Source organism: Hypanus sabinus, chromosome 4, assembly GCF_030144855.1.
Source record: "Hypanus sabinus isolate sHypSab1 chromosome 4, sHypSab1.hap1, whole genome shotgun sequence".
Classification (NCBI taxonomy): Eukaryota; Metazoa; Chordata; class Chondrichthyes; order Myliobatiformes; family Dasyatidae; genus Hypanus; species Hypanus sabinus.
Genome location: NC_082709.1, coordinates 96,496,324 through 96,520,635, shown reverse-complemented (window position 1 = coordinate 96,520,635; position 24,312 = coordinate 96,496,324). Strand labels below are relative to the sequence as shown.

Here is a 24,312-nt window from a genome sequence, read left to right as displayed (position 1 = left end):
TTACTGTTCTGTGGTTACTATTGGAGGTTCGTGAAGGGCTATGTGAAAGTGAGTCACCCATTGAAGCAGCTTCTGTGTGGTTACCCTCCCTTGGGAAGAAAGGAGCAGGAGAAGGACAGGAGGGTGTAGAGTATCTTTATCGATCTGAGCCCTTTGGACCGAGGTGGGATGTCAACTGTGAAGAGGCCTTTCAGTCATTGAGGAGCTGCTGACCCAGGAGCTGGTGCTGGCTTTTGCGGACCCCAATTGTTGTATGTACTGCACTCGGATGCCAGCTGGGAGGGCTTGGGTGGCATCCTGTATCAGGATCAGGGCACTGGGTTGAGACCCATTGCTTTTGTCAGCCAGAGTCTGTCACCCTCCAAGAAATACTAACTTATATCCTGATCTCAGCAAAACTGGATGCCACAGGCCATCGGTGGTTGGCGGCATTGTCTGCCTATGATTTCAGTCTGAAGTACTGGCTGGGAAGCAGGAACATTGATGCTGATGCTTTGTCCCGACGGGCGCATGAGCGACTGGTGAGGAACGAGGAGTGGGTGAGTGTTCCTGCCCCAGGGGTGAAGGCCCTGTGTCAGTTTGCCATCACAGTGAAGGCAGAGGAGAAGGAGGGGCAGGATCGAGCGGTGGATCTATTGGGGGCTTCTGATTATGCCATCCCCCAAGTTTATTGTTACCTGACTACTCTGAAGACAAATCAACTGCTGAAATTGAGTTCTGGGGAAGAGGCAGCTGCTCAGCAAGTTGTTCTGGGCACTGGCACTCTTTGATCCGCGGTTGAAAAGGGAGACGTGGCTCAGGCGAGAAAGATGAAACACGCATCGGTGCCTCCATTACTGCAAGACTGGCTTTGGTCGGAGTTGAAAAACCAGATCTTATGCTGGTCACCCACAGACCGACCCCAGCGTTACCAACTGGTTCTGCCTGAGAAGTATTGGAGGACAGCGTCGAAGTCACTTTATGATGGGACTCCCCAGGAGGCTCTCATGGCGTGAGACACACTTTGGCTTTGCTCCATTCCTTTTACTTCTTTTATCCATAATCACCCTTAATTACCTTATTTACACCTACACTAAAGAGTTTATTTCACAGATACATTTTTTGAGCTTTGATTTTAATTTGCTGGAAATGCATACCAGAGCACGAGAAGGTAAAACCGGGAAAGACCCCAACGGCAATGGCAAAAAAAGATGGTGACTCTAAATCACCCAAGCAAGTCCCTCTAACTTTTGAAACAATGTTGAAGCTTCTAGATGAAAAACTCAGCCAAAGATTCTCCACGTTTGGAGGTGTTTTAAAGACGGTTAAAGACAGTATTAAATTATTTAGCCATGAAATTGAACTACAACAAGCAAGAATTTCAGAACTCGATGAAGCTGCTTGCCAGAGAGATCAAAAGATTGAAACTTTGGAACAAAATCTATCTTCAACCTCTCAATTGTTGGAACATTATAAATCCAAAGTTATCGACCTTGAAAATTGATTCCGGGGACAGAACCTGCAGATAATTGGGCTTCCTGAAGACATCGAGAGGGGTGATCCTATTGAATACTTCTCTCAATTTCTAATGGATGTGTTTGGTTCAAAAGTTTTGGATGCCCCCGCCCCCCCACCCCCCCGTTGATTGATCGCACTCCTCGTCCTAAAACTTCCAGAGATTCTAAGTCGAGGCCAGTTGTTATTCGTCTCCACTATGCTCATATCAAGGATTGTTTGATTCGAATTGCCCATCGGAAGGGTATGATCGAATTTCAAAGTTTCAAATTTCACTTTGATTTTAGTCCTGAAGTTCTGAGGGAACAGATGTCTTTTAAATCTGTGATATATGAGTTTCATCCAAAAGGTTTTAAACAAGCTCTGTTGTTCCTAGTGCATTTGAGAATTGTCCTTTCCGATAATTCTCACCGATTGTTTAATTCTCCAAGTGAAGCTCAAATATTTCTCGAGGATCATCATTTGTCGGTTATGGATTAATTAACATACCTTTTTTTATCATCTCTGTTTTTTTTAAGCTAATAATTAGCTTATAGATCTAGACCTTTATAATTTGAGGGTCTTTGCTTTCGGTCTGTAGTGCAGGTATTTCTTCTATGTCTGGATAAAAGCTTTCTTTTTCCTTTAGCTCTTTTTATTTTAATCTTTCAATTCTGAAAGTAATTAAATAAAGGATTTGGTGTTTGATTCTTCTTTCTTTGAAATTCTTACAGGGAAGTACTCAGACTTTTTTTTTCAGGGTGTCATCCTGCCTTCTTCCCATAAGAACTTATTCTTTTGATACATCATTTTCAATCATTTATGTTTGAAAATAACTAACAATATGAAATGGCGCTTGTTCTTTTTTCGAAATATTAGTATGGTACTATGTTTTATGTTCTAAATTCTTAATTTTTTTCTCCTTTATGGTAATCTTTTTTATTTTCTTGAATATGGGTGTTTTTTTTCAAACATATCTTTTGGGCTGCCTTCAGGAGAGACGGGTTTAGATTTAGTATTAGATTGCTTTCAGGCCATTCTTTGGCCTATTTTTGGGCTTTGTGGGTGGGGATGGGGGGGTATTTCTACTTTTCTACTTTTAGTTTAGGTTTTTCTAACTGGGCTGACTGGAAACTACTAAAATGTCCAAAGTGTCATAACTTCCGGTTCCTCGTTGAACCTTTTTTCCACTTCTGGGTTCAAGAGTTTGTATTCTGGTTAACCTTTTATGTACCATATGGCTGATGCTAGTAACATGGATAAGATTATTAATTTTGTTTCTTGGAATACAAATGGTTTAAACCATCCAATCAAAAGGAAATTAAAAAAAAATATTCCATAGAATGAATGCCAATATCATCTTTGCACAAGAAACTCATGTGAGGAAAGAGGATAATCATTGTTTCTCCAGGTTTTGGAAGGAGAACAGTACCAGTATAATAGGGCTTTATAGAATAAATTTGTTCAAGCCAAAAAATTTATGAAATTGAAACCATATTTGTAGTGTATATTTAATTATTGGATTAACTATTTGTTTATTCAATTTAGAAAGAACAAAGGGAAGCGAGGTCCCTAAAATAGAAACCAATGAAAACCCTTGTATGGATTTACATTTAAGGTTTACCCATTGTGGACTTTGAATTACATCCAAATCCTGTGTCTGAAATATTAAATATTAAATATCAGATATTAATTGCCCAGTAATAAATCTTAAATTTGGCAATGCCAAACCACCATAATTTTTAGACTTCTGTAAATATTTTTTACTTAATCTAGGATTTTTATTCTGCCATATCTTTAGAGTCAATGATATCAAAAAAGGATTTAGAAATTAAAATTGGTAGCGGTTGAAATAAATATTAAAATTTAGATAAAATAATTATCTTAATAGCATTGATTCGACCAATCTGTGATAAAGACAATGGGGACTATTTAGTAAGCAATTGTTTCACTTGATCAATTAAAGGTAAAAATTTGACCTTAAATAAATCCTTATGCTTCTTAGTAATTTTAACACTGAAATAAGTAAAATAATCTGTAACTAATCTGAATGGTGAGTGTTTATAAATTGGAGCCTGCATATTTAATGAGAAGAGTTCACTCTTATTAAGATTCATTTTGTGGCCAGAAAAGCTGCTAAACTGAGCAAGCAGGGAAAAACTGAAGGAATGGATTTCTCGGGGTTACAGATATATAGTAACAGGTCATCTGCATATAATGATAGCTTGTATGTCCCATTCCCATGGGTAATGTCAAATATATTGGGTGAGTCACGAATAGCAATAGCTAAAGGTTCCAAAGCAATATTGAATAACAAAGGGCTAAGAGGACAGCCTTGCCTAGTGCCACGAAACAACAGAAAAAAGGGAGATCTTTGATTATTGGTAAATACCGAAGCCAAAGGGGTATGGTATATCAATTTGATCCAAGATATGAATTTTGGACTAAAATTAAATTTCTCAAGCGTACTGGCCATTCAATTCTGTCAAATGTTTTCTCAGCGTCCAGTGAAATGACACGTTCTGGAATTCTAGATGAGGGAGTGCAAACTATATAAATTAATCTCCTAATATTAAAAGACAATAATGATTTTTAATAAATCCAGTCTGGTCAACAGAAATAATTTGAGGCAATATATTCTCCAATCTAGTTGCCAATATTTTAGAAAAAAACCTTGGAATCCACATTCAGCAAGGAGATAGGCCTTGTAGTGTTCTCGCTCAGGTGTAAGAGAACACCGAACTAAACACCGAGGTAAACAGTAGTCAATGAAAACAGGATCGCAGTAAGATTAACCGTTTACTAAAGTGAAAATATTATAAACTAAATAAATGCCATTTGTTTGACCTTCTCTACCATGTTTAATTACGTCAAGAGTCTGGGAGGCTTAATACATTAGTGTTATCTATAGTTTTTACTCATATATACTGTTTACCAACAATGTAATCCCAATCTCTCTGTACTTCTATTGTTGTTATGCTTATGTATTTGAAAATTAATAAAAAGATTAAAAAAGAAGTCATTTCATGATGATTCTGGACATTTGGGGGTGGAAAAAATTGGTTTTACTTGCCCTGAATGAAGTCGGAGGTCGAAGAATACTGCAAGTCATGCATTCGATGCACACAGCAAAAGACACTGCCTACGTGGGCAGCTCCCTTGTCCCACCTTCAGAGTGTGTGGCCTCTGGATCTGGTGTGTATGGATTTGCTGTCAACTCAGGCTTTTCCTACCAAAGACCAGAGGGTGTTTACGGTGGCAAAATGTTATGGGAGAAATATTTCATTTATAATGGGCATCCCAGATGGATACATATGATCAGGGATGGGATTTCAAGAGCAGACTCATCCATGAGTTACTTGGCATGCTTGGAGTCGCAAAGTCGAGGACCACGCCCTATCATTCACAGGGTGATCCCCAGCCAGAGAGGTTTAAACGGACCTTGCTAGACATGTTCGGCACCCTGGAGATCAGCAAGAAGAGCAAGTGGAGTCAACATATTGGGCATCTGGTTCACAGTTACAACTGTACACAAAATGAAGCTATCGGGTTCTCACCATATTATCTGATGGTTGGACGTGATAAAAGATTGTCCATTGACCTTTGTTTTGGGACTGATGAGGGTGACTTATCACTGAAGACTTATCTGAAGTATGTGTCTGCCATGGGAAGAGAGCTGAAAAGGACTTATGAATTTGCTGGGGTCGTGGCTGCCAAGCAGAATCAAGGAAATAAGAGGAGGTATGATCAAAAGGTGAGGTTCTCCCAACTCCTGCTGGGAGACTGAGTCCTCAGAAGGAATTTGCGGCTACCTAGAAAGCATAAGTTGGCTGACCGCTGGGTGGCTACGCTCTATGGGGTGGAGAGTCAGGTGCCAAACCTACCAGTTTTCTGGATGAAACCAGAGGATGGGAGTGGGCCTGTCAAGATTCTCCACCAGAACCACCTGCTGCCCCTGGGTCAAGAGGTGCAGGTAGACACCGAGCCTGACTTGGAGCCTACACCTAGTAAGAGGACTCTGCGGAAATGTGGGTGACTACAGAGCCCTCAACAGGCAAGGTTAGGCTGGCCCCCACTGCTGAGAGTGATATTGATTCAGTGGATGAGGACCTGGATGTGTGGTATATCTTACCTTTCGCTAACTCCCCATTGATTTAGGAAGAGACTCCCAGCCCTTCTCCCGTTGAGTCAGGTGAAATGAGGGGGGGTGCAGCCTGTGTTGCAGCAGGACTCTGCAGAGGAGGAAACGGCATTTGATCATGGGACAGAGGGCTCAGAGTTGTAGGTGGATATGAGTGATAGATTGGGGGAAGCTTCACCAGGTAGACCAGAAGTACCCCCTTCAACTACTGCATAGAATCTTGCCATCTTCAGAAGTTTTCTGATGACTCTGCCATAGTTGGATGCATCAGCAAGGGAGATGAGGCTGAGTACAGGGCTACGGTGGGAAACTTTGTCACATGGTGTGAGCAGAATCATCTGCAGCTTAATGTGAAAAAGACTAAGGAGCTGGTGGTGGACCTGAGGAATGCTAAGGCACCGGTGACCCCTGTTTCCATCCAAGGGGTCAGTGTGGACATGGTGTAGGATTACAAATACCTGGGGATACGAATTGACAATAAACTGGACTGGTCAAAGAACACTGAGGCTGTCTACAAGAAGGGTCAGAGCCGTCTCTATTTCCTGAGGAGACTGAGGTCCTTTAAAATCTGCTGGACGATGCTGAGGATGTTCCACGAGTCTGTGGTGGCCAGTGCTACCATGTTTGCTCTTGTGTGCTGGGGCAGCAGGCTGAGGATAGCAGACTCCAACAGAATCAACAAACTCATTCATAAGGCCAGTGATGTTTTGGGGGTGGAACAGGACTCTCTGACGGTGGTGTCTGATGGCTCTAGAGGTGTGTTGATACTAGACTAAAGCATCGCAGGAGAACACAGAACATCGGGAGCAGCGGGTTAGCTGCCATGAGTTGTGTGTCTGAAGAGCTGTGCCTTTCTGGGGCAGAATCTCTGGGTGCAGAGCTCTGAAAAAGTGACACAACAGACTTTTAACATTGTAAATCAGCAAGTTGTTTTATTATGTCTTCCCTCTCGCTGTGAAACGGGGACACATCTTTGCCTTATTTGGGAGGGAGAGAGCCTGTGGTGTGTCGAATTACTGGGTGAACAAGTAGTCTTTTGGGTACTGCAAGTCCGTGTCTTTATTGATGCTTTGCTGCACGTTTGGGTGTTCAGTGAGGAGTGCTGATGCTTTTTTGCTGTTGGGGGTGGGGGTTGTTGCCTTGTTGTTGCTTGTGCGTGGGAGGAGGAGCTGAGGTGGCTTTGGGGTTCTAACATTAAACAGTCATTTATTCATTAGGGACACTCCTCTTTTTGTGGATGGTTGCAAACAAAAAGCATTTCATGATGTATATTGTATACATTTTCCTGACATTAAATATCCCTATTGAAACTTACAAATTTGGAGAATGGGCAAAGAAACGGCAGATGGAGTACGGTGTTGGGAAGTGTATAGTCATGCACTTTGGGAGAAGAAATAAAAGGGTAAACTATTTTCTAATTGGAGAGAAAATACATAAAGCTGAGATGCAAAGTGACTTGAGAACCCTCATGTAGGATCCCTAAGGGCTAATTTACAGGCTGGGTCGGTGGTTGTTATGTATTTAATATTTCAGTTAATTTGAATAATCTTGTATATATATTGGATGATTAAACATTCATATTCATTTAAATAATTCATAATGGGATATATGTAAAACATGTGAATTGCATATGTTGTCATGCTACCACTTATGTGGGCGTGCCATGCGTAAACTTGAAGTTAGACCTGCATTTCAAACTCCCATTTCTAACTGAATTAGTTTAATGTTTTGAAGGTACAAAGCATAACATTGGTGATTAGATACTTTTAAAACAAACCCAAGACAGCTATCGCCCTGTTGAAGCACAGCGAGGTGTGCATATGTTCTTCCGAAGGGGAAGACATAGTTTAAAAAAAAGCAATAAATGGAGAAATCCACAGCTTCATAAAGGCAGAGGAGCAGGTGATAATAATCATAAAAAAAGCAGAAATTGCTGGCTACATGGGAAAAATTGACACATTTGATTACACAAAAGGTAACTGGAATATGTACAGTACACTGAGCTAATTCAGCAATATTTTGAAGCAAGTGAAATAGCCAATGAGAAGTGAGTGCCAATTTTGCTGAGTTCATTGGCTTTTAAAGGCATGCAGTTTACTTTGAAACTCCAACCAAACCATTCAAAATAAGCTTTGCTGATATTGGCAAAGTATTGCAGGAACACTTAGAACCAAAACCATTGTTGATTGCAGAATACTTTAGGTTTCATAAGCAGAATCAAATAGAAGGGGAGTCCATTTCAGCATGCATGGCTGAACTAAAGAGATTGTCTGAACATTTGTTAGTTCAGTGATGGACTTAATAACACATTGAGTGATCATTCAAAAAGAAAGCATTCAAAAATGGCTACTAACTGAAGCACAGCTCACATTTAAAAGAGCAGTTGAAATTGCTGTTTTAATGGAGACCATAGACAGAAACGCAATTGAGTTGTAGTCAGGAATGAAAGTGAGCATGAACAAAATTGCTGCAATGAAACAGAAAACAGCCTGGACGAACAGATTGTATTACTGTTGTGGCAGAGGCTCACATACATTAGACCAATGAAGACTTAAAGGCAAAGCTGGCAGAAAATGCAGAAAAGTAGTCACATACATAGAGCATGTCAGGCAGACAGAAATAAATGGACAGCACCAAGAAGATAAAAAGATAAAAAGTCAAGTTGTAGTTCCAAAAAGATAATGATCACAGTGACACAGGACTGACTAGCCTTGAGATTTACAATTTGAAAACTAACAGTAGACAATCAAACAACACACACAAAATGCTGGTGGAACACAGCAGGCCAGGCCACATCTATAGGAAGAAGCACTGTCAATGTTTCGGGCCGAGACCCTTCGTCAGGACTAATTGAAAGGAAAGATAGTAAGAGATTTGAAAGTAGGAGGGGGAGGGGAAAATGCGAAACGATAGGAGAAGACCGGGGGGGGGGGGGGGTGAAGCTGAGAGCCAAACAGGTGGTTGGCAAAAGGGATACAGAGCTGGAGAAGGGACAGGATCATGGAATGGGAGGCCCTGGGAGAAAGAAAGGGGGAGGGGGGAGCACCAGAGGGAGATGGAGAACAGGCAGGGTGATGAGCAGAGAGAGAGAAAAAAAAACAAACAACTAAATATATCAGGGATGGGGTAAGAAGGGGAGGAGGGGCATTAACGGAAGTTAGAGAGGTCAATGTTAATGCTGTTCATACAGCTTTAGACCACCTGGACAACACAAACACCTATGTCAGGATGCTGTTCATCGACTATAGCTCAACATTTAATGCAACATTGCCACAATCCTGATTAAGAAGTTGTAGAACATGGGGCTCTGTAACTCCCTTTGCAATTGGATCCTTGACTTCCTAACTGGAAGACCACAGTCTGTGTGGATTGGTGATAACATCTCCTCCTTGCTGACGATCAACACTGGCGCACTTCAGGGGTGTGTGCTTAGCCCACTGCTCTACTCTGTATACACATGACTGTGTGGCTAGGCATAGCTCAAATACCATCTATAAATTTGCTGATGGTGATGAGATGGTGTACAGAAGTGAGATATGCCAACTAGTGGACTGGTGTCACAACAACAACCTGACACTGAACATCAGTAAGATGAAAGAACTGATTGTGGACTTCAGGAAGGGTAAGATGAAGGAACACATACCAATCCTCATAGAGGGATCAGAAGTGGAGAAAGTGAGCAGCTTCAAGTTCTCGGCTGTCAAGATCTCTGAGGATCTAACCTGGTCCCAATATATTGATGCAGTTATAAAAAAGGCAAGACAGCAACTATACTTAATTAGGAGTTTAAAGAGATTTAACAACAATTGCTGGTGATAATAAACCTGATTATGAATAATGATTTTTGAAAGATCATTGCTAATGCCCCAACAATCTCTACCACTACCTCTTTCAGAACTCTATGTTCATCTAGTCTGGGTGACTGATGTACCCTCAGGTATGTAAGCTTTTTGAGCACCTTCTCCCTTGTAATATAAACTGCATTCACTTCTCTTCCTTCACATCCCTCAACATTTGTCACTCTGCTGGTGTCTTTCACAGTTAAGACTGATGCAAAATACTCATTTAGTTCATCTCCCATCTGCTTGGCTCCCATTATTATTTCTCTAACCTAATCTTCTAGCAGTTGTATATCCACTCCCATCTCTCTTTTTTTTACATACTTGAAAAAGCTTTTACCATCCACTTTGATGTTGTTTGCTAGCTTGCTTTCATATTTTATCTTCTCCCTCCTAATGTTTCTTTTAGTTGCTCTCTGTAGGATTTTAAAAGCTTTCCAATCCTCTGTCTTCCCACTAATTTTGCTTTGTTGAATGCCCTCTCTTTTGCTTTAACATTAGCTTTGACTTCCCTTGTCAGCCAGAGTTGTACTATTTTCCCATTTGAGCTACGTTTTTGGAATACATCTATCCTGCACCTTCCTTGTTTTCTCCAGAAACACATGCACTGCTGTTCTGCAGTCATCCCTGCCAGCATCTCCTTCCAATTTACTTTAGCCAACTCCTCTGTCATACCACTGTAATTTACTTTTCTCCACTGAAATACTGCTATGTCAGGCTTTCTCTCCCTTGAACTCAATCATGTTGTGATCACTGCCTCCTCAAAGTTCTTTTGCCTTAAGCTCCCTAATCACCTCCAGTTCATTACATAACCCCCAATCCAGTATAGCTGATCCTCTAGTCGGCTCAATGACAAACTGCTCTGAAAAGCCACCTTGTAAGCATTCACAAACTTATTCTCTTGAGATCCACTTCCAACCTGATTTTCCCAATTGATCTGCATGTTGAAATCTCTCATGACTATCATAACATTGCCCTTTTTGGCAGGCTTTTTCTGTTTCCTGTTGTAATCTGTGGTCCTCATCCCAGCTACTGTTGGGAGACCTGTATATAACTGCCATCAGGATCCCTCTTGCAGTGTTGGAGCATTCATACTTAAAGGAGAAGCACTCCCCACCAGACCAAACCAAGGAAAGGTGGGAGGTCTTTGCCTTTGGACACTTTTTTTTGGGTTGGGGAGTAGTGGAAGGACCTTTTCTGGCTCTGTTGTGTACTTCTGTTCTGATGTCTCCATAATTTATCAAAGTGGGGATTATTGCAGACATCCCACCATGCAAAAACTCATTTTAGGGAGGTACAGTATCACCATCAATTTGCGGGAGACTGCCGGGAGAGGTGGGATATCTGGAATAGCGTAGCTCTTTAGCAGCTAGCTAGCTAGTTTAAATAACGTTAGCTTTGCTAATAAACGAATGACACCTGTTAAACTCGAATCAACATGCCTTTTACATTTTAACCCACCATGGGCAATAGAAAAGTAACTGTTGCAAACAGTGCAGCGAGCAACACTGTCATTATTTTTGACCCCTATTAGGCTAGGGTACACTTTAATGTAGTCTGGGGTGAAGTACGTTTTTTTGGACCACTCTGCCATGTCGCGCGCTCTCTCCCTCTATCTCTCTCGCGCGCGCTCTCAAAAAAATCGATTTCCGGGATATTGTATATAATTTGCGGGCGTCAGGGAGCCGTTATCAATATGCGGGAAACTCCTGGAACTTCCGGGAGAGGTGGGATGTCTTATTGTGATATGCACTCTAAGCATCCTGGCTCCACCTCTCCACAGCATCCTTGACCATCAAACTAAGTAGCGAGAGCCTGGAAACTGGGGTACTTTCCTTATCTCAGGTGGCACCTCTCAGCAAAGAGAAGGAAATTCACCTCCACCTTTTCCATACATCCTGCACCACCACACCCTTAAGTAACTTGGAAGAGAGTACTTGTAGACCAAAATTTCCAATGATGCAGCAAGTTTATAGTTTACTCAGGAGCAGTGACTTGTATATGCCAAAACTATAGACTATCTACAACAAGCTCCATGAAATAACCAGCACTGCCTTCTGCAGAATCCTGCTGTTGCAAAGGTGGATGTCAAACAAATTCAACATCTTCACCCGCATGAACATTATTGAGCCCTGATCACTCTCAACCAACTCCAGTGGATGGGACACCTCTGCTTGCCCAAGAAGGCAGAGGAACAAGCCTGAGGGCGAGGGGTGGGCTGAACAGTCGGCAGCCTCCATCATGGGTGGAGCTATGCCAGAGGGACAGAGCTCGCAGTGAGTGGCGGGACTGAGGGTGGAGCGAGTTCGGAGGAAAGATTGCGGCGTGGTCCCCACTTTGCACCTCTAGCTGGTACCGGCAGATCGCGCTGCTGCCGCCACTGCCCGGCTCTGGTTTGCAGTTCCCGCCGCCGCCCTCCCCCGCTCCGCCTCACTCGGCCTTCGTCCGGCGGGCAGTGAGCGACCATGGCGGCGGAGGGCCCAGGTGTCGGCGGCGCGGCGGGGCTAACGATGCCGCTGGCCCGAAGCCTGGAGCGGGCGCTGGCCGAGGCCGCGGGCTCTGGGATCTTAGGCTTGAGCGGCCGCAAACTAAAGGAGTTCCCGCGGAGCGTAACGGGACACGACCTGAGCGACACGGTGCAGGCAGGTGGGTGCTAACAATCGTAACCAACAAAACTAGCGCAGTCCGTTCGCTGTGCCAGGAGAATGACAGAGGGAAGTTTGCTAGTGTTAAGTTAATGCAACTATCATAACCGGTGGTGTTGAAGCTAACTAGCTTAACTACTGTCATGATAAGTTTAAGTACTAGGTGTAGGAGACCACTAAGCATGTGCAAGCTGGGGCGGTCTGTTCGGCTCAGGCTGTCAGCCCATCTGCCTGAGTCCTGGGATACCAGGGCATGGGAATAGACTTATGCTCTTTGACCCATACCAAACATTGGAAATCCCTTAGTACATATCGCTTATGTGGATCAAAGGTACTGGTAATGTTTCCAAGTCGTATGCTATCAGGTAGATGGCTACATCAGACATTGGTGTCTGGACAACCGGTTGGGATCTGTGTCCACCAAGGACATATGGAGTAGGGCTTAAGCAAAACTTGTAGAGCAAGGACATGACACACTGACCACTAATTTTACTGGTACAGTTGAAATCTGGGTATTATTGATGGGAAGATTTACTTTTTTTCAGTCATGTATGGTAATTAAGCACCACTTTATTGGTTTCTAAGATGTAAATTTAATTACTGTTCCTCAGTGGTCTGTGCTGGAGTTTCAGAGTTTTCAAATATAAGTAAGAGTCTTCAATAAAGTACTCTAGAGTGATATAAAGGTAGATAAGTTGTAAAGAGGGCACATGGGATCAGGGCAAAGATCTGGCAAGTGGAATATTATATAGGAAATCCTGTCAGAGCTCTGAATGAATCCTGTTGTCTCAATCGTGAGAGATTGTAGGGTATTGACACACAGGGACCTGGGTGTCTGGTGCTAGATTTGCAAAAGGCTGGAATGTAGATACAGCAAGTAATAGGAAAGCACAGCCTTTTTGTTTATTTCTAGGGTGGTTTTGCTTAAATTAGAACCGAGGTGAGAGGGAATTTCTTTTGCCAGATGGTGGTGAATCTGGGGAATTCATTGCTATGGAGGCCAAGTCATTAAAGCAGAGGTTGATAGGTTCTTGATTAGTAAGGGTGTCAAAGATTATGGGGAGAAGACAGGAGAATAATGTTGAGTGGGAAAGTAAATCAGCCATGATGGGATGGCAAAGCAGTTCAGTGCACCAAATAGCCTAATCCTTTGTCTTTTGGTCTTATTGCATATTGAATTGGGTAGAGTGAATATGTAGCAAGCAGTTTGGAGAATGTTTTATAGATTAATACCTTGAATGAGCATATTATCTTGAAGAAATGTTCATATCTGCTGGAGTTTAGAAGAGGGAGAGGGACTTGGGGTATAAGAATTGACAGAATAGATGTCGGGTGGGAAGAGGGTATTTTCTCTTAGAATTTGAGATCATTGTCCAAAAATAAGGAGTCTTCGATGTAATATGTTGCATGGCGGTATTTGTCTCAGAGGGGGTTTGATCTTCAAAATTCTCTCCTTAAAGTATGGTGAAATCAGAGTCTTTGATAAGCAAAGAGGTTAATGTTTACAAGGGCTTAGCTGGCCCTTGTGTGATGCATGTTGGATGACTGCTATTATAACTGACTGATGTCTGATGTGTGTGGAGACGAACCTTTGATGTATGTGCTGGTTATTGTGAGGCTGGAGACTCTGCTGGAATCCAGGTGGGACTACATGTCTCAGTCCATAACTGGCTTGTTCTGCTTCCTGGTCTCTATCTATTTTAGAAGAATGCAGGGGGATCTCATTGAAACTTCCCTATTGTTGAGAGGACTAGATAAGGTCAATGTGGAGAGGATGTTTCCTATGGTGGGGGTATCCAGAACTAGAGGGCATAGTCTCAAAATTGAGGGGTGACCCTTTTGAAGGTAAGGAGAAATTCTTTTTAGGCAGAGGGTATCAATTTGTGGAATGCTCTGCCACAGACTGTGGTGGAGGCCAATTCTATGGGTATATTTAATTGGGCACCAAAGGATACGGTGAGGAGGCAGGTGTATGGGGCTGAATGGGATCTGGGATCAGCCATGATGGAATACAGAGAAGACTTGATGGGCTGAATGGCCTAATTCTGCTCCTTTGTCTCATCTCCACACAATGTTTGTGGCACCTGCTGAGCTGTTCTTGGCTTTCTTTCTCTCTCGATGATGGGCACATGATATACAAAGCAACCAGCTGCATATGTTGATGGAGGCACTTTGTCTGTCAGCATATCTGCTGGCTCTCGTGCCGAGATCCAAGGCTCAGCAGCTGAAACAAAGCATTAGAACTGAGACCCACCTCTGAAGCCTGAGATGGAAAAGTACTTGTTTAGCTCTGTGTCCACATGCTGCAGATGCAGATGCTGTAAAATTAGACAGATGTCTGCAGTATGTACTGTTATCTCATTCATTGTGGCTTGCTGGGGCTTTTAGGTAGTGCAGTCCATGGTGACTGTGTAAATGTGCTCTTTGTGGTGTGTTCTACAGTAATGTGCATGGTACTCTGTGCAAGGGAATTGTACATTGAATCTGGAGTGAATATACCACTATTGTATCCTGTACCTTGAATGAGTACATGAGCTTCTATACAGTGTGGAATTTTTGGAATTGAATCTTGGATTAAATGCCACACTTGGAATGAATTTGCAGGGGTTACTCATGTTTTCTGAAGTAGTACACGGTGGTTGGAAAGAACTTGCTGTCTAGAGAGCACAGGAGCTTTAGTGGGATATCTGCATTACTACTGAAGTGTTGATTGCTACCCAATGAAGGGTGTAGTTGGTTTAGAAATAGTGTAACAGAGGTGTATAGATTAACTCCTGGGATCAGGGGCTTATCCTCTTAGGACAACAGATTTGTACTTTCTGGAATTCAGAAATATTAGAAAAAATCTAAATGAAATGGGATTGGGTGAGTGTACATAGTGAGAGACTGACAACTGGATTGAAGTCAAACAATCACACATAGAGAGCAGCTGTTCAGGACAGAGATGAAAAAAACCCTCTTCAATTGAGGTTGGAAAGTATGGAGTTGTTTACCCCAAAATTAATGGATATCAAGTCTGAGATGTCTGCATGAAAAGGGAATCAAGGATATGTGGGTCTGGCAAGCAAGTGAGGATGAGAATCCCTTTTCCCTCTCTCACCTTATCTCCTTGCCTGCCCATTGTCTCCCTCTGGTGTTCCTCGGCTCTTTTCTTTCTTCCATGGCCTTCCGTGTTCTCCTATTAGATTCCCCCTTCTTCAGCCCTGTATCTCTTTCACCAATCAACTTCCCAGCTCTTTACTTCACCGCTCCCCTCCCGGTTTCACCCGTCACCTCGTGTTTCTCTGTCCCTTTCCCCACCTTTTAAATCTACTGTTCATCTTTTTTCTCTAGTCCTGCTGAAGGGTTTCAGCCTAAAATGTCAACTGTGCTTTTTTACATAGATGGTGCGTGGCTTGCTGAGCTCCTCCAGCATTTTGTGTGTGTTGCTTGGATTTCCAGCATCGCTGATTTTCTCTTGTATGAGAATCTATAATCTTATATGGCAGAGGGGATTTGCATGGTGTGGACAACTCTGCTCCTGTTAAATAGTGTTTACTGAATTTATGATAAACTTAGAGGGGACTGCATGGAGGTCATTTATGTGAAAGAGTATAATAATAGAGCCTTCTCAACAGATGTTAAGTAACTCTATTAAATGGTGCTGTGTAGCTTTGCAACATTTTCAGAGCTGGGCTGGCAGCTGCCTGTGGTTGACTGCTATCAGTTTCTGTGGGTGACTTAACTGAACATGCAGAATATCAGTAGATTGTCCCATGTTTAAATATGAATCAAGTTCAAGAAAATTTCTTATCGAAGTACATATATGTTACCTTCCTGATCACAGCAGCAAGAAGAGAGCATGTCTTGGGTGGTGGGGATCCCTAATTATGGGTGCTGCTTTCCTGCGACATCGTTTCATATAGATGTGCTCAATGGAGGGCTTTACCCTTGATGGACTGGGCTGTATCCATTACTTTTTGTTGGAGTTCAAGGGCTTTAGTGTTCCCATACCAAGCTGTGATGCAGCCAGTCAGTATACATCTATAAATGTTTATCAGGGTTTTAGCTGTTATGCCAAATATTCACAGGTGCTGCCATGCTTTCTTCATAAGTGCAATTGTATGCTGGGTTCAGGACAGATCCTACAAAATAAAAACACCGCGGAGTTAAAGTTGTTGCCCCTCCCTACTTCTGATCGTCCAATGAAGACAGGCTTTGTTTTTTTCCCGCCTGAAATCAATAATCAGCTCCTTTGTTTTGCTGACATTGTTGCTATGGCACACCGAGCCAGATTTTCTATCTCCCTCCTGCACACTAATTCACTGCCACCTTTGATTCGGCCTGTGATAGTGGTGTCATCAGCAAACTTGGATATGGCTTTGGAGCTGTGCTTACTGCATAGTCATAGGTGTAGAATGAGCAGGGGCAAAGCACACAACCTTGTGGTGCACCTGTATTGATGGAGATATGTGAGGTGTTACCAGTTTGAACTGACTGGGGTCTGCAAGTGAGGAAATTGAAGATCCAATTGTATAAGGACGTTTTAAGGCCAAGGTCTTGGAGCTTAGTGATTGTTTTTAGAGGGGGCTGATGGTATTGAATGTTGAGCTCTTTTACCTGTATGCCCAATTAAAACTGTCTGAACTGGTTCTAGTCCTAGAAGGAAGATGAAAAACACTAATTCCTTGATTAGGTCTTCCTGGTTATTTTTTGGAAATCCAGGCGAGTGTAGGCCTTTTCTCTTTGCGCTTGCTGGGGGATTAAACAGCAACAATCCTATGAAAGCTCCCCATTGCGCCTGATTCACAGACACTTCTCTTCAACTTCTAGCCAGGTTCTGAAGATGTTGCAAAGTGTTTTTGGTAAAATTAATTAAAGTTACTGTATTGTCATTGCAAATAAAACTGTGAATCTGATCCCAGAATTAGCAGTGAGGCACGTTCCCAGTTATTTTTGCTATTCTTGTTGATTGGAGGGAGTCCAGTGGATTCCAATTAATTGGGACAGCTGTTTATTTGGGGCAACTCTTAAAGAACAAAAATCTAATTGAGAAAATTGCCGGGATTCTCTTTGTTTATGTGGGACACTTTGCCATTTAATTGGGACAGGAGACTGTTGCTGAACAGTTTCTAACTAGTGACAGTCGCGCATTTGTGTGGCTTTAAACATTTCACTGTACTCAGTGAACAGTTTTAAATAGAAACATAGAAAACCTACACCACAATACAGGCCCTTCGGCCTATGAAGTTGTGTTGAACATGTCTCTACCTTAGAAATTACTAGGCTTTCCCATAGCCCTCTATTTTTCTAAGCTCCATGTACCTATCCAAAAGTCTTTTAAAAGGCCCTATCGAATCCGCCTCCTTCACCATTGCCGGCGGCCCGTTCCACGCACCCACCACTCTGCGTAAAAAACATAGCCCTGACATCTCCTCTGTACCTACTTTCAAGCACCTTAAAACTGTGTCCTCGCGTGTTAACCGTTTCAGCCCTGGGAAAAAGCCTCTGACTATTCACACGATCAATTCCTCTCATCATTTTACACATCTCTATCAGGTCACCTCTCATCCTCCATCGCTCTGAGGAGAAAAGGCCAAGTTCACTCAACCCTTTTTCATAAGGCATGCTCGCCAATTCAGGCAATATCTTTGTAAATCTCCTCTGCACCCTTTCTATAGTTTCCATATCTTTCCTGTAGTGAGGTGACCAGAATTGAGCATAGTACTCCAATTGGGGTCTGACCAGTGCCCTATATAGCTGCAACATTACCTCTCGGCTCCTAAATTCACTTCCACAATTAATACATCGTAGGCCTTCTTAACCAGAGTCAACCTCATCAGTTAATCAAATAGCATCAGTTGCATGTGTTCAAAAACAATGATTTTTGTCACTGACAGTTGGTGAGAAATAAGCAAAGATAATTCAGAACTATTTTACTCACTGCTGTTTTAGGCTTGAAGATGTTGAAAATGGCAGGGAGTGATAATGAATTGATTTCACTATCTCAGCAAGTTTGGAATTATGAAGGATTTGAAGGCATCAACAATGACTTTCAATGTTACAATGAAAATGAAGATTTGAGGGATGAAAGCATTATTGCAACTGCAAATGTTGTAGAGGTGAAATGAAAGCGAAATGCTGGAGGTACTCAGCAGGTCAAGCAGTATCTCTAGAAAGAGAAACAGTTAATGTCCATTACAACATTAAGTAGTCCCATTTCCAAGCCTTCTCCAAGCTTGAAATGGCTGGTTGTCCGTGTAATCAAAACAGAAGGAAACTGAAAAAGTCTTTCTGTTGGACATTAATCCTAATCTTCAGCACATTCTCTCGGCCAGTTCTTTCAGCTGGAAAATTCAATTTTGGTTCACTGAAAAAACATATTGGACAGAATGAGCCGAAACATCACAAATTCCCTGATCCCTCTGAAGTCTGTGGTCATTGAACCCACTCGTAGGGTATTTGGTGACATTTCTCCATGCTGAGGGAGGGACTTCATTGTCCTCTTATGCAAGGATTGTTGATATCCATTTTTGTTCCTGGGTCCTATTTATCCCATGAACAGGCAGAGATTTTTAGCTAGTGATGTGTTGGGGTGGGAGAGGTGGAGTTGTGTCCCTCCCCCATCATATTCTGTAATGCATTGCATTTTGCAATCTTTCAGGAGCAGGACGTGGGTTGGCACCTGGAAGGGAAGTGATTAGTCAGCTGGTGAGCAATCCTGGATCCTGGGGCTGTTGAGTAGTGGTCACTAACCTTTTTAAGCCCAAGATCCCCTACCTTGGTCTTAGTGAAAGGCAAGATCTACCTACTAAATTGTTTAGAGAAAGAACAGCTCAGATTGTACTTTCAACTCGAGGCCTTTTATTTGGGCTAATTGTATTTGAATTACATAAAATGCTTTTGTCAAACTTTCAAATTAATTCAACCAAGAAAACACTGTAACTAGAATATTAAACAGGCCATAACTGTCTTTCTTTAAGAATATTACAATACTTCATACCTTTAATTCTAAGCTTCAGTATTTAATTTTATTTCAACACAAAAAAATGAATAAAAATTGACTGTTGCACTCAGTGTGATGACTGGGGCTGAATACTTTCTGCTAGTTCCCTGAAATTTGGCTCATAACTACAGACAGCCAGTCTGAGACAGTCTGTGAGGTGTCTGTCAGTAAGACAGCTCCTATACGTAGATTTAATAATTTTCATCTGTGAAAAAGCAATTTCACACAGATAAGTTGACCTGAAGTAGGCATTGACTTTTAGTGCACATGTAGTGAGAAGAGGAAACTTCTCCCTGCTGACAAGCCCCCAAAAGTCATTGTCCCTTGATCTTGCTTTAAGCTCGATGTCATTTTGCAAACTAATTATTTCCATTTCAATATCACTTGGCACACCATATACTTGCTGGAGTTTGGCTGCTATCTGTTCTATGTCGATCGGCAGAAGTAGGTTTGAAATAAATGCAGCAATATCTTTCTGACATTTAACTCCCAAAAAACTCCGATCGAACTCTATTGCCAGTTTGTCTCGGTAAGCACAGTACTGCTCAGGGCGAAAAGCATTTTTTCCTTGATGGCCTGTAACATTTTCTCCAAGTTGGGAAAGTGTGTCAGCCTCCCGTTCTTTAAATTTGAAATCCAAACACTGAGCTTGGCCTTAAGCGCATTTACTGTGCTTATCATTTGGGGCAGGTGTCTCTTTTCCCATGAGTTTGTTGTTAAGTGCGTTTAATTTAGCTGTTAGGTCTGTCAGAAACCCTAAATCCAGTGCATGCATCATTTGACAGTTCCTTGTGCTCCTCGTTTCTTGTTGACAGAAAAGTCTTTATCTCAGGCAGCAAGTCAACAAATCTTTGCAGCACTTTGCCGCGACTCAACCACCAAACATCAGCATGAAGAATTATGTCTCTGTAAACGGCATTGAGCTCATCCAATAACGCCTTGAATAAGCGGTGCTGAAGCGCTTTTGCTCGAATCAAGTTTATCAGTTTGACCACCATTGTCATCACATGAGAAAAGTCCATGGCCTTCCCAGCCAAGGGCTGCTGATGAATCACACAGTGATAATCCAGGAAGTTGGGAAAATCAGGGTCGTTACGGCACAGTGCTATAAAACCAATGCACACACTGTGCATTGCTGGGGCCCCATCAGTAGTAATTGCCACCAGATTATGAATGGGGATTTCATGTTCACAGACATTTTTAAAATTCATTGTAAATATCCTCACCTCTGGTTCTCTCCTTTAACCATATAACAATTACAGCATGGAAACAGGCCATCTAGGCCCTTCTTGTCCATTCCGAATGCTTACTCTCACCTAGTCCCACTGGCCCGCACTCGGCCCATAACCCTCCATTCCTTTTCTGTCCATATACCTATCCAATTTTACTTTAAATGACAATACCGAACCTGCCTCTACCACTTCTACCGGAAACTCATTCCACACAGCAACCACTCTCTGAGTAAAGAAATTCCCCCTTGTGTTACCCTTAAACTTTTGACTCCTAAGTCTCAACTCATGTCCTCTTGTTTGAATCTCCCCTACTCTCAATGGAAAAAGCCTATCTACGTCAATTCTAATCTATCCCCCTCATAATTTTAAATACCTCTATCAAGTCCCCCCTCAACCTTCTACGCTCCAAAGAATAAAGACCTAACTTGTTCTGCCTTTCCCTGTAACTTAGGTGCTGAACCCCAGGTAACATACTAGTAAATCTTCTCTGTACTCTCTCTATTTTGTTGATATCTTTCCTGTAATTCGGTGACCAGAACTGTACACAATACTCCAAATTCAGCCTTACTAATGCCTTGTACAATTTTAACATTGCATCCCAACTCCTATACTCAATGCTTTGATTTATAAAGGCCAGCATACCAAAAGCTTTCTTCACCACCCTATCCACATGAGATTCCACCTTCAGGGAACTATGCACCATTATTCCTAGATCACTCTGTTCTACTGCATTCTTCAATGCCTTACCATTTACCATGTATGTCCTATTTTGATTATTCCTATCAAAATGTAGCACCTCACATCAGCATGAAACTCCATCTGCCGTCGTTCAGCCCACTCTTCTAACTGGCCTGAATCTCTCTGCAAGCTTTGAAAACCTACTTCATTATCCACAATGCCACCTACCTTAGTATCCTCTGCATACTTACTAATCCAATTTACCACCCCATCATCCAGATCATTAGTGTAAATGACAAACAACATTGGACCCAGTACAGATCCCTGTGGCACACCACTATTCAATGGCCTCCAACCTGAGAAACAGTTATCCACCACCACTCTCTGGCATCTCCCATCCAGCCACTGTTGAATCCATTTTACTACTTCAATATTGATACCTAATGATTGAACCTTCCTAACTAACCTTCTGTGCGGAACCTTGTCAAAGTGCAAAAGAGTGAGGAAGTCCTCCTTTGTTGTAAAATCCTGGAAAGCCATTCTGACAAATACATGAAGCTGAGCTATTTTGATTACATCCAGGGATTCATTGAACTGTAGTGAAAAATATTCACAGAGTGACAGGTCCTTTAACACTTGTCGATCCACGTCCTCTGACAGTGACTCTACCCTCCTTGTCACTGTTGCAGGGCCAAGTGGTGTATTACCTATTGCGGTTTTGATGTTGTCTTTGTTTTTAAAGCCTTTAAAAACAGTCTCTGCGGTAACGGCCATTGCTTCCTTGAATAAATCCTCATCTGTAATAGGCTTCTTGTGTTTAGCCAAAAGGCGACTTACATGAAATGATGCTTCAATAGCAGCCTTATTTTGAGCAGCATGTTTTGTGAAAAATGATTGCGAGGCCTTCAACCTTGATTTCAGCTCCTCAACCTTTCTGGCACGGATTGTGCTATTTGAGGGGTAGGTAGGTGTCTTTAAATTTCTGGTGGTTGGTGTTGTGGTGCTGCTCCAGATTCCCCCTTTTAGTCAGTGCATGTGTTTGGTGGCACAACATACATACACACTTGTCTTTCACCAAGGTACAGGTAGTCCCCGAGTTACGAATGTCCAACTTACAGACATCTTGTACTTACTAACCGAGGAAGGAGAATGCCGTCCGCCATTTTAAGTTGGATTGCAACGCCGTCTGCCATTTTAAGTCGGATCGCGATGCCGTCGGCCATTTTAAGTCATTGCCGTTGACAATGTGTTGAGTTTTTAACTTTGTATTTGGCTTAAATTTTTCTTAGTAAGATTCACCCTGACTCCCCCCCCACCGTTCCGGTTGGCTGGTGGCGCAGCATCAGGCTAGAGAACTGAGGTTCCCATGTTTGATTTAGTGACAGATCACTCCTGTGCCGGGTTGATGTTTATGCAATGACTCCTGTACCATCCGTGCCAGGTAGACGTCAAGCTCGCAACTCAGCCTTGTAAAAAAAAAACATTACCACCTCCAGTTTAAATTCCCACGCGGAATATTGTGGAGAATCAAATACCCAAACCCAGCACAGCCCCCACTTGTTCCATTTAACAAGTGTGGTGCAGTTTAGGACCCAGGGAATTAAGTGCGGTGGTCCTTAGGATGCAGCGGACCTTGGGAGCCGGCACAGGTCGGGAGCTACTGCCCGCATTGTTTCTGTTCCATTGACAGGAAGCCATCGCGATTGAAAATAAAGTGGAAATAATAAAGCATTTGGAAAGAGGTGAAACGCCATCGGTCATTGGAAAAGCATTAGTCTACAGTTGGTCAACGATCGGAACAATTTTAAAGGATAATGGATAAAGAGAGAATAATAGAGCATGTGAAAGGCCCTGCCCCGATGAAAGCTACAATTATTACTAAACAACGCAGTGCTTTAATTATTGGAATACATACGTTTCTTAAGTGTTTTATATGCATAGAAAGGTAAACTATATACTATATGCTAAGACAAACGTTTGACTAACTGACGCTAAATAATACCGGATGTACTTGTTCCAACTTACGTACAAATCTGACTTAAAGACAGACTCAGGAACGGAACTCATACGTAACCCAGGGCTGCCTGTAAATAGAAATTCCTCTTCCCATTCTGGATGGAATTTGTACGTTTTCACCTTCTTTTGTGGAGCCGCCGCCATGCTGTACCTTGCAGGATATCACCAGTGAGTGCCGTATATTGATGTTTGTGACAGTCTGTACTCTTATCTAATCTAATTGGTTACTTTGATGCAGCACAAGCTATGCTGAAACCGCAGTGCATGGCAGAGGGGCTATACACATGCGCACCATGCAGAAAGAGCAGAAGTAAAATCCCGTAACACCGGAAACAGCCTCTCTTTACAAACAGCTTTCCGTAGCGGGGGTATTGCTATATTATCATTATCCTAATTAGTATTACTTATTTTTATAATGCTCATATTACAACAGTATTTGTGTATTTCTTTGTTTTTGGGATCTACTGGGAAAGTCTCAAAGATCGACCGGTTGGCGACCACTACTGTTGAGCTATATTAAAGGCTTTACTGCATTCCTACCTGTGAATGGTATTTAAAATGCTGCAAATAGTCTGCCATACCCCTCCTCTAATGCCCCCTTCCCCCCTATTCCCACTGCTCTCATCCCATAAATTCATATAACAGTCCCCAAACTTGGGCTGAAGGGAGGATTGGGGACAAAAGATAAACTTCAAAGTTGCAGCTAATGACTGTGAAATGGGAAGCTCTGGCACTGTCTATAGTAATTACTGAAATCAGTGGAGTAACATTGTTGTCAGGCATGATGATACTTTATAGAACTCTATCCTGCACAGGGCACCATGGTAGTGTGGCAACGTGGTGTCATTATAACTCATGGTGTTCTGAGTTCAATTTTGGTGTCTTTCTATAGGAGTCTATATGTCCTTCCTGTGGAATGGGTGGGTTTTCACTGGGTGCTCTGGTCTCTTCTCTCAGTCCAAAGATATACAGAGTAGGTTAATTAATCAAAAATAAACCCTTTTCCCCTTGTTGGTGATTGCCCAAGCCTGGGCCTTGGGCTGATTTTTCAAAGATGTACAGCAATACTGAAAGTGCAAGCAAGAGAAAATCTGCAAACGCTGGAAATCCAAGCAACGCACACAAAATGCTGGAGGAACTCAGCAGGCCAGGCAGCATCTATGGAAACGAGTATAGTTGACATTTTCTGCCATGTCCTGAAGAAGAGTCTCGGCCTGAAATGTAGACTATACTCTCTTCCACAGATGCTGTCTGGCCTGCTGAGCTCCTTCAGCATTTTGTGTGTGTGTGTGTGTGTGTGTGT

General features: G+C 42.4%; 1 protein-coding gene across 7 annotated transcripts in view; it reads left to right on the top strand.

Moving 5' to 3' along the window:
* Nucleotides 1–11,744: 11,744 nt before the first annotated feature.
* Nucleotides 11,745–24,312, top strand: part of lrch1 (leucine-rich repeats and calponin homology (CH) domain containing 1) — a 484,761-nt gene continuing 472,193 nt past the window's right edge. For 6 of the 7 annotated variants that reach the window (XR_009511715.1, XR_009511716.1, XR_009511714.1 and 3 more), the window contains exon 1: nucleotides 11,745–12,099. Coding sequence is in view for 2 of the 7 variants with exons in the window: in XM_059967693.1 (XP_059823676.1) it covers nucleotides 11,919–12,099 (181 nt within the window). In the remaining 5 variants the exon portion in view is untranslated. The remainder of the gene's footprint in view (nucleotides 12,100–24,312) is intronic. The other variant, XR_009511717.1, reaches the window with a different exon arrangement.